Source organism: Carica papaya, chromosome 3 (genome assembly GCF_054855325.1).
Source record: "Carica papaya isolate Zhongbai chromosome 3, ASM5485532v1, whole genome shotgun sequence".
Lineage (NCBI taxonomy): Eukaryota > Viridiplantae > Streptophyta > Magnoliopsida > Brassicales > Caricaceae > Carica > Carica papaya.
Window position 1 is genome coordinate 20,390,551 of NC_142311.1, and position 16,638 is coordinate 20,407,188.

Genomic DNA, 16,638 nt, shown 5'->3' on the forward strand with positions numbered 1-16,638 from the left:
TTTTTTGTGAAAACAATCTACGGTAGCATAATACACTACTAACTAGTTCATTCCTAAAATTACATCAAAATCCTTCATGTCTATCTCTATCAGATCTACACTCAGTTTCTTATCTATTATGTTTACGATACAAATTTTGTATATAACCTCTCCTATTAGTGTTTAACTTCCAGAAGTAAACACAAATAATACAAAATCAAGTTTTTCAAGTAATACATTTAAGTTTTTTGCAAAAGTATGTGAGATAAACGAATGTAAAGCATCAGTATCAATCAAAACATGTGTAAAATAATTACAGATAGTGTACGTACTTTGTATCACGTCCGAGTTGGTTTCAACATAGGAGGTCTGGCCTGATTATGATTTCGCGGGCAATCTCTCGTGTAGCGTTGGACACTCCCACATATGCGGCAGGTATCATTGAGGCGATAATAGGGTCGGACTCCATGATCCTTTTCATAGTGCTAGTAAATCGTACTACGTCCTATTACCGGGCCTGAGAAGGGGTTTGAATCATAGGCCTAAGTCTTTTGTTCTGCTGAATCGGTGCAGTAGGTGCTGGTTTGCGGTGTGGAACCGGAGGGTCTGGAATTACTTACTGCTGAAGGGAAGATACGAAGATTCCTCTTTGCTAGCTGTGCCTTGACCAGAATTGTTGAGTAGGTGCTGAGTTCGAACACATATAGCTGTTGCCCAATCTCAGGACAGAGACCCCACTCAAACTTCCTTGTCTTTCTGCCTTCATCCATCATACTCAAGGGAATACCGATCCAATTTTAGGAACCTTCAGGTTCTAACACTGTCATATTGCCCTGGACCATGTGTGCAAACCTTATTTCCTTTAAATGCTAAAGATGCTCTGGGAGGTACTCTCCATTGAAGGCTACCAAGAACTGTTCCTAGGTGATTGGAACGGACTTGGTGACCTGTTTCAGCTGCCACCAGTGACCTGCCTTACCTACGAGCATGTAGGTAGTAAGTACAACCTTCTGTATGGCGACCGCTCCTAGAGTTGCAAAGACTTTTTTTGTTTTTGCTAACTAATATTCGACCTCTTCGTAGAAGGATGTCCTTGCAAAGGTAAATGAGTTTAGTCTCTTGTACCTTTCAATATAGTCGGGGTCCATCATGGATGAAATTTGGTATAGTGGAAGAGGGACTGGATTATGTTGGAGAGGGGTCGGGTGATCTTGTGGTGGCACCTAGTTATATGGTGGGGGCACCAGATTGTACTGTAGTGGTACCGGATGATATGGTGGAGAGGCAGATTTGTATCGGGGTGACATTGGATCTTCTCATTGCAAGGGTAGTTCATACTGTAACAGTGGTGGAGGGTCAGACAGCTCCCTCCTTTCTTCCCAGGCCTGCTAGGTAGAGATAAGTTTCTCCAGCATCTTAAAGAGTCGATCGACATTCTCTCGAAGCGACCCATCTCAGGTTGCTCGGTTTAGTGGGGGTCTTCATCGCCTCATATCCGAGTACCTACATTTCACAAAAGTGGATTGAGTGTCAGGTTATATTTCAGTGTTTTTAAATCTCTATGTAAGGAATGGTCCCGAAGAATACCGTTCTGATATCAACTGTAAAAATTCAAAATATAAAAGGATATAAATTTGTATTTTAAACACGGAAGTAAACAATAAAGTTAGAGTTTAAATTCTTTACACAGTAAATTAGAACGTCCAATAGGAATACGGAAAAATCTCTTCTATAGCGATTCATAAAAATAAGTGAATAAAATGATTAAAATAAGTAAATAAATATCATAAGGGTTAACCTTCACTAGCACTTGATGGGGTCCAGAATGTAATCTACTCACAACCCTCTTGCTGATTAAGATCTAAACCTTGGTTTTCTTGATATGAAATGATTAATAGAAGGGTGAGCTACATTAGTTTAGTAAGAATATAATGATAATTACTAATACAGAAAAATCGAAGGTTAGTAAAAATCATAAAACAACTAATGAAACTCTTAATTTGATTAAATTCATTTAATATAAAGAAAACTATTTATTCCGTACTTACCGTTGCGAGTTTTTTAAAACGATCTATTGAGACAATCAATTCAAATATCATTCTTATGACACATTTACAGGAATAATAACATTAAACTCGCTTCATTATTTGCTTACTGGTACCTTTAGGGATCTATAGGGATATTCCCCTACTCGTGAACCTAATATAAAGATTTGTTAATTAACCCGACCGTTCCCATATCCTGTTCGGTAATGGGTACCAAACACACCATCGCTTCAATACTCCGTCCCCTATGAAGGTGAACTATATCTTCCAAATCTTCCGGTATGGAACTTTTCAATCCCGTTCGACTGACATTCACAGTAAAGTTCCCTATATACCAGGTCCATCCACCATTTCTTAGGGTACCCAGTAAGTATTTCGTATATAGACTCCCATAAACAAAACAACCACCAATCGCATATTAATATTTTATTTTATATTCACAGATCAATCAAACGGCATTAAACAAACAATACAATTTTATAACTTAACAATTAAAAATGTAATTAGGACCTTTATTTCAAATCAGTCAATCAAATAAAAATCACAATTTAAGCAATCAATAAATGAGAAAGCAATTTAAAAGTAATAATTAAAATAACATGGTAAAACAATAAGTAATTTAGGCAGTATAAGAAAATAAATAGGCAACACAGACGAGATAGGGTAATCGTACACTAACCAGTTTCCGGCTCCACTAGTAACTTGTAATTATTTTTAGGATTTTTTTAATTTTCACAAAACACAAGACTTTCGGTTATTTAAGTCTCAATTTACCGTAACAGAGAATAAGGTGAGAGATCCTTACCCGATTCGATGTTTTGAAGTGCCATACTATCTATTACGCCCAATGGATCCCAAGATTCTTAAATTTTTCCTGTGAAAATCAAACTACTCGTCACATACCCAAAAATACTCAAAAAACTCAAAATCGGTGTTAAAAATCTTTTTGGCCAATTTTAAAGTTCCGTCACGGCAGCGCCGTTGTGCTACGGCGCCGACTTTGCCGCTCACGGTGGCGGTTTGCCTCGAGCTTGCCGATTTTGACTAGTTTTACATGTATCCCTGCGAAAAAATACGTTAGAAAGTCTCGATTGGTCAGAAAAATAAAAAAACTAAAACCTACCGGTGGGGGGTCTACGGGTGCGGCGACTCCGCCTGTTCTCCTTCGCGGCTGAGATTCTTCTTTGGCTAATCTGCACCAGAAAGAGATGGTGAATACAATAGTTAAAGAATCGTGTGAAAGGGGAAACGAGGAGGTCATCGGAGAGGGTTTAGGGTTTTGGCCGCGACGGCTCCACCAGGTTTTACCTACAGTTTTCAGCTCACCTGCCTTCTTTTTTGTTCCGATATGACCACAGAGAGACTCGGAATTGAAGTCCCAACGGGGAGGAAAATTTTTTACCTTTTTTGAGGATCAGTAGTGGCTCTAGTGCGGCGGCGGCTGGGGGTCGGCCTCCTTATCCAACGTCTAGTTTTTCTTCTCAGGCGAGTGCTGAGCGGCTAGGGTTAGGTTATCCTGTGAAGAGGAGTTTAAATACTCATCTTCTCTTCGATTCGGGCCATCCGTTTATGTCAATGTGGAGCAAGGAGGACCGTTCGATGATTGTCCGTTTAGGCTGATGGCGTGGAAGATATCCGGTCCGTCCATCGCAATTCATCTCGTTCATCCGATCGTATTTAAAGAGAAAATGCATCTAGACCGTTCATACGCGCGGGATGAGATCTAGACCATTGAATTGTCAGGCACGCGGATCGCTCGCGTGGCTTCTCGTGTGGTGTTGATGTCAAGCTGCCTGCCATGCGGCGTGTTCTGATTCGCTCGGGTTGCTGACTGGATCGTCTTACGTAGCCAAACTTTTTTTTTTAGCGATTTAACCCTCTGTTTTTACCATTTCTTTTCAAAATTATTTTTAATTTCGTCCTTAATTTATTTTTTTTCAAAAATCTACTAAAATTAAATTAAAATAAAATAAAATAAATTATTTATATAATTTTTATAAATTAAAAAAATTATTCCGGACCGATTTTCTGACCTAAGTATTACATCTTTAGTTTTGCTAAAAGTATCAAAGTTTATAAGATATAAAAGTTTATTTGTAGATAAGTTATTGTCAATTTTGGTAACCCGAGTTTATTTACAAGTATGTTGGTAAAGATATTCCTTACAAGCTATTAAGTTTGTTAAAATGACCAAAAGGAACAGTTTTGTTATTTTTAACAAATAAAGCTACATGTACTCTTTTTTTAACATATTTTTTTTCTAGAATTCCGTTGTCTATATTTTTAAAATATTAGTTTCTTATTTGATACTAAAATTTAATTATTTAACTTGACTTAATTATATATCTTGTGAGACATCCTCACTATGTACACAAACCACAACATATATAATATTTATGAGAAATATTATCTTAGAAGAGAAGAAGTGTAAGGAAAGAATAAAAAAAGCAGTGAAAAGTTCTAAAAACGTTATCTAGAGTTAGAGATTGATGGCTTCAGGTGGTTGGGGTTTTTGGTGATGGGACATCCTATTCTTTCTGTAGAAGAGTTTGAGGATTTTAGTGACATACTAACTGATTTATAAAAATTTTGTTCGTAAGCGACATTTCCTTAATGCTATAATTTAGTGATACCCTATATTTTTTTTTAAATAAAATATATAAGAGTTCTGAAAACTTTGTCCTTACCAGGTTTTTGAAATATTACTATAAAACTTTACATGTTACCCATCTTGAAAACTCATCTTGAATAATCAAGAATCTTAACCAAGATTTTTAAATTCTCTGAGAGTTTATAAGCTGTTGTCTTTTAAACAAAATTTTGGCAAACTCAAAAACTTTTGAAGCTAACTTGGCTAATCATATGGCAAATAAACTTGGAAGCATGTAGAAAACGTGGATACCAATAAAGTTAGATTGCACATTTGTGAGCAAGCAGCAAATATTTGTTTGATTTGTGTTAGCATGGTTGCAATTTAGCATGAGTAATGGTAATTGTTTTTTCTCCTCAGACATTGATAAATTTTGTGTCTGGTGGTTGCATTATTGGTATTCCTCTTCTCTTTATTATGGCATTCTTCACCGTGGCATATTGCGGCAAGATGGTCTGGAGAAGATTAATGGAAAATCCGAGGCAGGTTAATTTACAGTGAGCCATGTAATTAATATAGTGTAATTTAGTTGTGCACTCCCTTCCTACAACAATTTGGTTCTTTTTCTTACATGAAGTTTGGATTATTCATGTTCACTCTTTTGGACCATATATTAGTCTGTATTTGCTTATTAATAGCAGTATTTTCTTTTTCTCTTGTTAAAATATGTTGGTCAAATTCAAGATGTGGAACTCTAGCATTTGACTAACAGGGAATGCACTTACCTGCTCAATATTTTGCCCTTTTTATTTTTTGTTCTTCATTTTTTATGATGTTGGAGATTATAGTCCAGATTACAGAATGGGAAGGAATCCTCTATCGATGGAGAAGGGAAGGGAGAAGATATTTAGATGTGTGTGTGTGTATATATATATATGTATATATAGTTGTTTTGGAGTTTATAGTTTGGAGAGAGAAGAAGTTCTGGTGTCCAATTTGCCTTAATTATGTAGTGTTCTTAATTCTCTCAATTGTTATATTGGGTTGAAAGGAGAAGAAAATTTGAAATGTTCAGAAACATCCTTCTGATATTTATTGAATAATACCAAATAAACTTTATCATGGAAAATTTGAAGTTTCAATTTGCGAAAACTATTGGGTGTGAAAGACTTGCTTGGATCTGTAGATTGCCCCAGAACCCAAGTTCCTATACCTTTGAGTCAAGAGGTCCATCCTAGAGACCCGGGAGTAGCCTGGAGTGGAGGTCTTAAACCAAGTCGTTAGCACAACTAGAGGGGCATAGTCTAGAACTGATAGTATAGGCAACTGGTGGACCATTCTGTAAGGGTCTGGCTCGAGCACATGCAGGACTTGGGCCAATTTTCGGCCTTGCCTAGTCTCCCAAAAGTTTAGCTATTAGCTCAAAATGTAATTTATTCATTTTTCAGTTCCTCTTTTCCAAAAAAAAAAATTATATGATTAGCGGTTTGGTTCCCTACGACTGTAAAGTGACCAATTTTGGAGAAAGAGACATGAATCGTCCAACCTAGGGATGACAATTTGGTTCAAAATTGTCGGATTGGACTTGTCCAAACTTAACCTACAATGATTTTTTTTAAAATAGTGAATTTGGGACAAGTTAAGCTCTGGTTGGTTGGAAAACAGTTGCTCGTTGAGATAGGTTCTGAGTGTGGCTTACCAAAATCTACATGAATTTGACTTTAGTATTATATTTTTAATTTTTTTGTTATTTAATTTTTATTGATATAAATATAATAATAAAATGATTGAGTCAAATGTGAGTTGAATAAGTAGCAAAATTTAGATGGTTCGAAAAATTTTAAAAAAAAAAAAATTTAAACTCACTTTGTATTGGAGACATGTATAAATTTATATTTTGCACTTTATACGATGGGTCTGGGTCAAGTTCGGGTATGGTAAAAACTTGCCCCATTATCATCCTTAATTCAATCTCTAATACAAATATGTAAAACACCAACCAGTTTCTATGTGGTGGCCAGCTTGTATCATTTACTTAAAAGACATGTACTAATATTTTTGAATTTACTTCTTATAAGATATAGGTACGTAATGTATATAATAAATTCATAATCGAATAGTTTTCTCTTTATAAAATTAAATCTTAAAAATTACTGATAGTAATATAAGAGACTTAAAAGTTTATGAAAATATAGATGTAAAAAATAGTGCACTAATAAAGTAACTGAAGTAAGACTTATCATTATACTCAATATATTGTAAAACTTTTTTTCTAAAATAGATGAGAAAATTAAATAAAATTTGCTTCTTAAGGGATAAGACCCTTATATATAACTACATTTAATGAGTTCCATTAAGTGTTAATAGATTTCGTTAAGTTTGGTAGAGTTTAACACTAGATAGTTATATTAAGATTGAGGATGTCATAATTTTATTGTTTAGATTTTGATTAATTATTTCAACCTTTTTTCCAAATAAAAGAAACTATTTATAGCTCTCTATGGTGCAAGAAAAAATTGCTTGAATTGTCTTAGGCAATATGAACATTCACTCTTTTAATCTTTTGTATTCTAGGCTTTTTCAAATAATTTTGTTTTTGTTTTGTCTTTCTATGTTCTTTTCTTTTAAGGATATATATTTTTAGGTTTCAAACTTGATAGGATGTTTTTGTATTATTATTATTATTATTATTGTGTATTGACTAATTTTTTAATTTTTTTTTTTGACATCCGATTTAGATATTGGTGCAAGGCATGCAAAGATGACAAGAACCTATAATAATTGGTGTAAAACAATCACTAGGTAGTAGCTCTCCCGTTTAGCCCTGTCAAAGCTAGGTTTTGACCCTTCCTAATATGTCCTCATGGACTATCTTTGCCTCTACATTCTTAAGCATTTCTTGGTACTTGTTATGGAGTCTAACTTCTACTTTAGAGTTTGATATCAATTCAAATTTTACTATGAGCCTCTTATATTTTGTCTTTAAATATTCATCGTTAAACCTCGAGATTTACTTTTATGTATTTGAAATTATATGTGATGTTGTCATTTAGCAATCATCATTGTTCGACACTTGGCTATTTTCTTTTGACACTTACATAAGTCATTATATTGATCATATAACATCATTCCCTTTAAGAATATGTGTATAAAATTATGATTATAGGAGCCTTTTTGGTCTTTCAAATGTTGAGTGTTGTTCACAAATATTTTTGGTATTCATGTATTCTTTTGAATATTGCAAATATTTAATACGTATGTTTAGACACTTCAAATTTTTAGCTCTCTTTTAACATTTTCCTACTAGTTAGAAATGTTTCTAAGTACTTTAGGCATTTAAGGGTGTTTCTCAATCTTCTGATTATTTAGATATACTCTTGGATCATATGGTATCCAAATATATTTTTGAATATTTTAAATAGACAAATATTTTTAGAGAATTCTAAATCATAATATTTTAAATTAACAAATGTATTTGAAGATATTCTAAGTATCTAAATGTATTATAATATATTTCAAGGATTCAAATGCACTTACGAGTATTTGGCTAAACAGGTGTATTCTAGCATGTTTTATGTACAATGGTGTATTTTTCTAAGTGTCCTTATGCATTCCAACACATTTAGCATATGCTATGTAATTATAATTACATTTCACCATTATATTAAAAAATATATAACAAATATAATAATTTGATAAACACTTACATAATACATTTTGGGTCTGAAATGATTGCATTACAAGTTAATTACCTAACATTTTCCCTCCCATCAAAAAGAAACATATGTTAAGCAAGCTTGTAAGTTGAAAACTCTAATTCATGGTCAGAAATATCAACTAGAAGATTCATCAAGTAGTAATAATAATAATAATAATAATAAATTAAATTAGTTATTAAAATTTGATACTTATTACAATTTAATTCATAATATTTTTTTTAATTACAATTTAATTTCTAACATTTTTTTTACTTGTGTTAAGTTCTGTTTCTTTATATTTCTTAGTAAGAAAATTAAAATAACTAAAATCATATTTAAATACTTTAAAAACAACTCAAAATGAATTATTAGCAAACTTAGTTAAATTAATAAATAAAAAATAATATTAACCCTATTTGCCATCACTATTAGTTTATTAATTTAATTAAAATTAATTTTAACTGACTTTTTAAATATTTAAATACGATATAATTATTTTAATTTTTTTTTGTTAGAAAATAAAATAAAATTAAACATTTAAAATAAATAAAAATATCAGAATCAAATTATATAAAAAAAAAAAACATCATAATAAAAACTATTCTGGAGATTAATTTAATAATTTGTCATAATAATAATAATTAATATATCATAGAGGAACGAATATATTAATCGCCTTTATCTGATTGTGATTTACAATTAAAAACGAATGGAAAGAAATAAAAAAATAAAATACATATATCGATGGCAGCAAAAATAGAAGCATGTTTACTTAGCGTTCTGATTCTGAATCCAGTGTGGTAACAAGAATAAATAATATAAAAATAAAAAAAGGAAGAATTTGTGGTCTGTATTATACGAACAGTACTCTTAAGAGAGGTGATAGCTTGAGTTCTAACTAGTAACCAGATTTACCAGGCACTTGTTTTGTAAGTTCTTAGCTTTCCTTTCACTTGAGGAAAATCTTCCAGATATCCCTATCGGCTATTTCCTTCACTAAGTGCACTCCCAATATGCCTTCTTCATCCACCAAACTTCTCAATTGACGAGCTCCGTTGTTGAAACCAGCATAATTTTTCTTTGTTGCCAGGTATACCATTCCATATCGAGGTCTCAAACACTGCATATCCCATCAAGAGAAAAGTGACGGTTAGATCTCCCAGCAAGGAAAGAAAGAAACATTGAATGTTAAACTTGAGTCCAGTATCATGAAAGTAAAAGTCAGCTAGAAACCTTTTTAATGAGCGCATATAGCTTCTTCAGAGAGGTGACCGAGTATGGGATCTCTGTCATCAAAATAACATCATACCCACCCTCTCCTTGATCTGCCTCGCTAGCCCTCTCCCATGCCCGGCTGCCTGAAAGCTTTCTTGACCTTCTTGAGGAAAATTCTTGTCCTATAATGCTGCCATCCTGGCTACTGCATCCATCCATGAAGTCTTCTTCAGAAAAGCTAAGGCTCATCCCTGTTGTCACTTCTGGAACTTCGGTCCTTACAACAGACAACACATTAGGAAGTTCATCCCAATTTCCAGCATAGAAATGAACGGATGGAGCCAGAGCTTGTCTTGATGGAGTCAAGGGGCTCTCTGGCTGCCGACTCTGTCTGTCCCGAGCTTGCTCAAGATTAGCAAGAACATTTGGGATAGTTGTACATCGGATAGTTTCAGCACTGAGTTCTTGGAAGTGCACTGTAGAAGCCCCCTGAACAACAATAAATTAGAAGCATCCCACATAATACCTAAACTATCACTCCATTAATATTCATGGCCAATCAATTTGCCTGAGGAAGTTATCAAATAAATTTAACTTAAAGTTAAATACTCATGAGGAATTCTCACATGCAGCACACCCCTGAAGCTGTAACCAAGCAAAATGGCCTAGAAATGCAAAAACTACTCCAAATGAATCAAAGACAAGGCTGGCAAGCAGGCCTATTTTAAACAGTTTTTTTTACTTATTCTCCAAGATGCATTAGAAAACAAGGCAGTTTAAGGGAAGAAAACACACAGACGCAGATAAGTTGAAACAAAGGTACATACCTTCAGGCAAGCAAAAATACCTGGAAGTCCATAGCTGCAAGATAACTGTAAGAATCACCAAGGAGAAAAACTGTCAAGTTACACCAGAAAAAAATGTTGAAACCAGATACTAACCCATTTAGACACCTTCGTTAAATAAGGTTTATTATATATAATTTATATTAACTCAAAAACATTTAATATGTTTAAACTGTTTATAAAATATGAATACGTTTTAATCAACTAAGATCGTAGTTCACATGTCTATTCTGATATTTATCTAAAATTAATAACATTATATTATAATAGACGGTTAATTGATAAATAAATGTAAAGAAGAAACTATTTCTTGCATGATCAGATTAATATTGGTATGGTCCCATATTTAGGATCTGGTTATGGGTTAAGATCTATGGAATTTAGGGTTCAATGCTTGTTAGGAGAAACCCGGCAATCTCCAGAGTTAAGTACTCTAACCTGCTTGAATTCATTATTCTCTTACTCTTTTATTTATGCAAATCTGCTTAAATATTTATAGGGAAGCTCTAGGCTATGCTTTCCTTAACATAAAAATTCTCAAATCATAAGGATTTCCTATTTTATTCCAAAGTCCTAATTAAATAAATTTTTTACGAGAATGTCAAAACTGATAACTTCTAACTAATGTAAAATAGTTTCCTATTTTATTCCAAACTCTTCTCCTAATTATTAAGTTTTTCCTAATTAGACCTAAACTTAAAAAGCAAATGAGATCAGCTCAGATTTCCTCCATCCTGTGTGAGGGCTGCATTGACACTTCTTTTGTTCAAGCTTTCTTCTTTTCCTCTGCTGATTATTTGGCCATTCTATCGATCCCTCTTTCATATGATGCTTGTCCACAAGCACCAGAGATAGTATGAACCCACCCTCCCAAATGTCAGGGGCTGATGTTCGTCATGTTCTTCTTGCTCCAACCTCCACATCTTCTTGCTCCTCTTAATGCCTGCAAGCACGGCGTAAGGCCACTGAAGGTCTACCAGAGGTGTCCACGCCCTGTAACAGTGACCTAGTGAGACACTAGTAGGTCTGCAGTAAATTGGTCAAACTATTTGGTTAAATAAGCGCTTAGTCAATAATCCTACATTAGTTAGATTTTTGACCTGACTACTGTACTGCCTCTGGCCTATTTGTTTTCCTGCTTTCCTGTTATTGCTTTTCTGTTATTGTCTTTTGTCTTATTCTGTGATGAAATCAGCAAAAAAGGGACGGGCATGTATGCAGAATGTCTCATTACGAATCATATAAAAAATCTCTAATCAAATTCCTCAATCTTTCAGATATTCTCGCCGTCTCTATTCTCTCTTCTCTCTCTCCTACTTCCATTTTCCTCCTACCTCCTTCCTATTCTTCTTCTTCACCTTCCTCCTCTCTGTTAAACCCTAAAACACTTCCACCAGACTCCTTGACTGAGTACCTGCCTAAGGAGCCTGACACAATTTAACTTGATCATCTTCTTTTTTTATTCAACTTATGTGCGGGATTTTCTATGTCGCAAGATGTCAAAATCTTGTTTTATGTTGAAAAACACAGATTCTTCAACTTCTATTGACAACAAAGGAACTTCAGCTTTTACTGAATTCCCAAAAACTGACAATGAACCATTGGTTACAAGAGTAAGACAAAAGAGGAAATGACTGAGTCATACGGGGACAAAGATGCTTCCTTTAATCTCAGATAACCTTGCTGTGCTGCCCTATTCCTTATTGCTCTGCTTGACACTGCCTTGCGGAATTCCTTTTCTGATTTGGTACCAAACAGCTCCTTGGGAAGCATTCCTGGTACACATGCAGGAATGGTTCAAATTGCTATTGAGAAGCTTTGAAGTCACCCATAGCCTCCTGCCGATAACAATCTTGTACAATCCTGTACCTAGAATCTGGTTACGGCTTGAGATGTGGAACCTACGGTTTATGGCTCGTCAGAGATAATTCACCTATCTCTAGAGTTAAGGTATTAGCAACTTGTTTTTTATTAATATTTATGCAATCTGCTAAAATATTTACAGAGAAGCTCTAGAATAATCTTTTATATTTTAACAGATATAAAATCTCCCAGATACAAAAATTTCCTGATCATAAGAGTTTCCTATTTTATTTGGAAGTCCTAATTGATAATTTTTTTTTTTTTTTAAATGAGTCCTAATTGATAAAATTACTAAGGAAACATCTAAACTGAAAACTTCTAACCAATATAAAAATATCCTATTTTAATCCAAACTCTTATCCTAAATATCTTGTTTTTCCAAAAACTTAAACCAACAAAGCTTATGAAGAGCAGGCTAGATTTACTCTCTCCCGTGTGCGGCCTGCATTGCCACTGTTTTTGTTCTTCCATTATCTTTGTTTCCTTTGCTGATAATAACATCCTGTCAAAATTGGCTAAACTAGCTTTGATCTGTTTAGTCACGATTCTTGTCATGTTTAAATGGATATAGCCTGCTTACTCTGAACCTAAACTCAATTCATTCTCAATGGGGCCATGCAATTGTGTCGGGTCAAACTTTACCAGCTCTACTGACTGCAGCGGAAAAAAACAATTGGCAGCACAGCAGAAGAGGAAGGATATATATGGCACCCAAAGCTCTAAAATGGTCCAAATTAATCAGGAGAACATATATTTAATAAATATATAAATAATTAAATTTTGAGGAAGGGGGCAAACAAATCGATAGAGGGAATGATATCCTCTAGTAGCAAGTAAAACATTCTTATTTATCTAAAAAGCAGCAGAACATTTTCACAAGAATTCAAATTAAACATATACCTATACTGTATAGAATATTCCCAGAAAGCACACATTAATATTGGGTTTTAAAGATTGATACTGCAGTACCTAACAGGAGATAGCACAAAATGCAATTTGAAAAAAAAAATCAAAAGAAAACCCAAAATCATTAAATTTATTTGCATATTCCCTTTTATAGGAAAGGGAAATTTCATTAGAAGAAGAATAAGCATTAATTTGGATAAGTTATAGATATACTAAATGATCTAGTTTAGTTTAAAAACCCTTGAAAAAAATAACCAGCAGTTATCAAAACTTTGGGAAGCCGGATTACCTCAAGTACCCTTTTTCCTCTAAACCTCAATTGTCCATCCCGAATCTCATTCTTAAGGACATTAACGAGATCTATAGAACCATCCCAAGATTTCATAGAGGCTGCACAATCAAATGTAAAGCTCAAATTTAATTACAATTGATATGGTAAATCCAATCCATTAAAATACTTGTTGGGAAAAATGATATAAAAAACTAATTCAAACACCAAGATGATATTCATATCCTTCTCCACTTGATGCAAATCAAGAGGAGCAGCTTTGCCCTCAAAATGTGATGTCTCACCATCATGTTTTGATGATATAACTTCTGAACTAGAAAACCCAATGATATCAGCAACACTAATCCTTCCCTGCAAGAAGTCAAAGAATGCAATAAACAAGCTTGCAATTCTTCCCCTTGCATATAGAGAGGGGGTGGGGGGACAACTTAAAAAGCTAAAAATATGAAATGAATAAATGGAGGGGAACTTTGTTGACATCAGCAGTTTAGACATAAACAAATATGAAAAAAGTGGAAGGGGAAGAACCATAAAGTTGGCTATAAAAAAATCTAATTAGACATAGAATAAGAACTTTCTGACATCAAGATAATGAAATGCACTCAGTGATGCAGAAAATTATTGGTTACTTGGGGTTCTCTTAATAGATAAAGAATTATATTTTTTTCCGAATCTGGAATCTTTTTCTAATAGTATGGGTAAGAGCCGTAGTAGTATTATGATTCTATTTATGGTTTACATTCTTTAAGTATTCGATTGTACTTTCTAGTTAAAATTAGATTTCAATTAAATGGGAGCTCATGAATAATCCACAATTTATTTCATAATAGATATAAAGAAATTCATCAGCACATTTGTTCTGTAAATAATATGTGCAAGCAACCCTTAGTTGTGATGCCTAGTTATCCAACTTTTATGTGTTATATCTAAGAAACCCTAAGTGTGATATCTAACTTCCACACATAATTCCTAATCAGGAAGATCAGCCTTAGTCCTGTATACTGAGTCTACAAGAAAACTTTTACATTAACTTCAAAAGTCTAGAGCTGTGATATGCCTGAAAAAAGGGGTCTTTATGAAAAATGTTTGGATTGCACTTATATTGGTATCTGAGGTAAGTTACACTTGGAATTTATTAAAAAGTTTTACCATTTATACCTTTCACTGATGACATAGGGGAAAAGAAAGAGAAAAGGATGAAAAATAGAACTTTGAAGCCAGCATTGTGGACTTCCCACTGAATATTTCTGCTACATCATCTCCATTGTGGAAAAAAACAAGATACATGGATAAACATTTCCCTAGCCAAACACCTTTTTGTGTTCATGTTTCAGGTCTTAATACTTTGTAATTAGAATGTAGTTGCCTCTCAAATACTGAAAAAACGAAAACTAACCTAAGCTTATTTCAGAGTACGGAATGTAATAATATGAGAGATGAACCAAGTGAAAGACTTCACCATATTGTCTTGTATTTAGTTTCCACAAAATTTCACCATGAAAGAAATATAGATATGCAGATCGATTAATGCCAAAAGCATGTCTAAGGAATTTATATACCCTAAATACATTGAGGCCTTGAAGGTCTACATTCTCCCCCATATACTTATATGGATGAACTGCCTGCACAGTAGAAAATGGACAATGTCTTAAACAAGAATCAAAACTTGGCTTTTGGTATTTAATAAGAAGTAAGTGAATATTCTCACAAATGTTGCTTCTAAAACAAATAATTCATCTTAAGAACATAATGCAGTTTCCTGTCCACTTTCTAGCAAACATTTCTAGATAACAGTGTGTAAGACAGTACTTCAAGATATCAGAAAACATGGGAGAACAAACAAGTGTGTCATTAGCAGAATAGGCATTTAGAGATGCCCTACAAGAGTTATTGCTATAATTAAAACATCAGGTGAATGTTATTTCTCATGACAGGGAGAGGAAATACACCTTAGAGGGAAGAATTTCCACAGCTGGTGAAGGTAGGTGCATATCCCTGTCCGATATTGTTGATACACTGCCACGATCTTGGGGCACCAAGCCCGGCAAGCATTGTGCAAGCAAGGAGGGAGCACGCATTGGCAGCTTGATAGTTAAGAAAAACTACCTGAAAAAGCCAAACTTCTTATCAATATGATGACCACTGAATATCTATGTCAAGTACCAAAAAACAAATTAGACATGAAACTGGACAGTTGGAATTCCACCTGATATCACAGTTTTATTATTATTCTCCAACAAACAAGTTTTTGTTACCCACAAAAACTTGAATTCAAACAAGCAGGTTTTCCCTCTATTCTATATTTCAAATAACCAGTATCAAATGCTCCAGAATTTAAAAAAATAATCTAAATTGAAAGTTAAAAGCCACCCAAAGTCGTCTATTCAATCCACTACAAATGTAATTTAGACATAATCTAAAAACAAATACAAAAATCTAATTAAGTTAAATAAAAAATTGAGAAAATCCAAAATATAAAAACAAGCAACTGCAATTATTATTAAAAAACAAATAAGTTTAATATTAAAAAAAATCAATCGTCTTCTTCCATTCACATACCAAAATACCCAAAGAAGGCAAATCACGCATAACAGAGGTATGTTCAAAATCTTTAAGAAAAAAGGAGAATTGGAAGAAAATGGGACTCATAAATGGGCAAAAGAAAATATAGCTGCTGGCACACTAAAATGAAGAACTAAATTACATAAAGATATTCCACATATACAACTATATGTACACTAAGAACAAAGTAGCCGCTACATTAAAGACAAAAAAAAATCCAAAGCAAAAGAAAATGGAGCGCATCATACCCACAGAAACTAGTAGCAATTAACATAAAAGAAAATCGAGAAAGCGAATATAAATCACCATATAAGATCTACCCAGTACAAACTGTGATCAGCAGAGAACTTTTAACCCAAAATCTGAATCCAACGAAGATTAAAGACCCACTGATGTATTACAATAATATAAAAACCCCCGAGAAATTCAGCAAAAAGAACTCTGCAATTTCAAGGAAATTAGATCGTAGACACAGAAGTCAAAAAGACTACCGAAACCCAGATAGAGAATAATGAAATGTCAATCGACACTTGTGCGAATCTACCGACTTAAATTCCTATATTGTCCTCTTGATCAAACAAAATATCTATATCATCCTTCCACTTTTCCAATAATGACGACTACAGAGTTTATAGGCGCGAGAAAA

At 33.7% G+C, this 16,638-nt stretch overlaps 2 protein-coding genes across 7 annotated transcripts in view; one reads left to right on the plus strand and one right to left on the minus strand.

Moving 5' to 3' along the window:
• LOC110823902 (gamma-secretase subunit APH1-like protein) overlaps positions 1 to 7,694 on the plus strand; it is a 29,512-nt gene extending 21,818 nt beyond the window's left edge. For 2 of the 4 annotated variants that reach the window (XM_088216250.1, XM_088216247.1), the window contains one exon: positions 5,035 to 5,407. In XM_088216250.1, coding sequence (XP_088072376.1) covers positions 5,035 to 5,175 — 141 coding nt within the window. In that variant the 3' untranslated portion in view covers positions 5,176 to 5,407. Of the gene's footprint in view, positions 1 to 5,034; positions 5,408 to 7,352 lie in introns of those variants that run through there. The other 2 variants (XM_088216248.1, XM_088216249.1) reach the window with 2 other exon arrangements.
• A 1,240-nt stretch (positions 7,695 to 8,934) lies between these two features.
• On the minus strand, positions 8,935 to 16,638 carry LOC110826364 (S-adenosyl-L-methionine-dependent methyltransferases superfamily protein). 3 transcript variants are annotated; one of them, XM_088216253.1, is made up of 8 exons: positions 16,484 to 16,638; positions 15,380 to 15,536; positions 14,990 to 15,052; positions 13,715 to 13,781; positions 13,431 to 13,531; positions 10,355 to 10,399; positions 9,546 to 10,016; positions 8,935 to 9,432 (listed from the first exon to the last, which is right to left on the minus strand). In XM_088216253.1, exons 2-8 carry the CDS (start codon positions 15,506 to 15,508, stop codon positions 9,262 to 9,264), a joined length of 1,047 nt encoding a protein of 348 aa, XP_088072379.1. In that variant the 5' UTR covers positions 15,509 to 15,536; positions 16,484 to 16,638; the 3' UTR covers positions 8,935 to 9,261. The 3 variants fall into 3 exon arrangements, with proteins under 3 accessions (XP_088072379.1, XP_088072378.1, XP_088072377.1); XM_088216252.1 differs by having other exon boundaries at positions 16,313 to 16,634; XM_088216251.1 differs by having other exon boundaries at positions 16,299 to 16,633.

What these genes read in the sequence shown, in the direction of transcription:
- LOC110826364 (XM_088216253.1), bottom strand. Translation starts at nt 15,508, where the DNA reads ATGCGTGCTCCCTCCTTGCTTGCACAATGCTTGCCGGGCTTGGTGCCC. An exon ending in TGGAAATTCTTCCCTCTAAG is followed by an intron (nt 15,053 to 15,379) that starts GTGTATTTCCTC and finishes TCTACTGTGCAG; the next exon opens with GCAGTTCATCCATATAAGTA. An exon ending in AAGGCCTCAATGTATTTAGG is followed by an intron (nt 13,782 to 14,989) that starts GTATATAAATTC and finishes GACTTCTTGCAG; the next exon opens with GGAAGGATTAGTGTTGCTGA.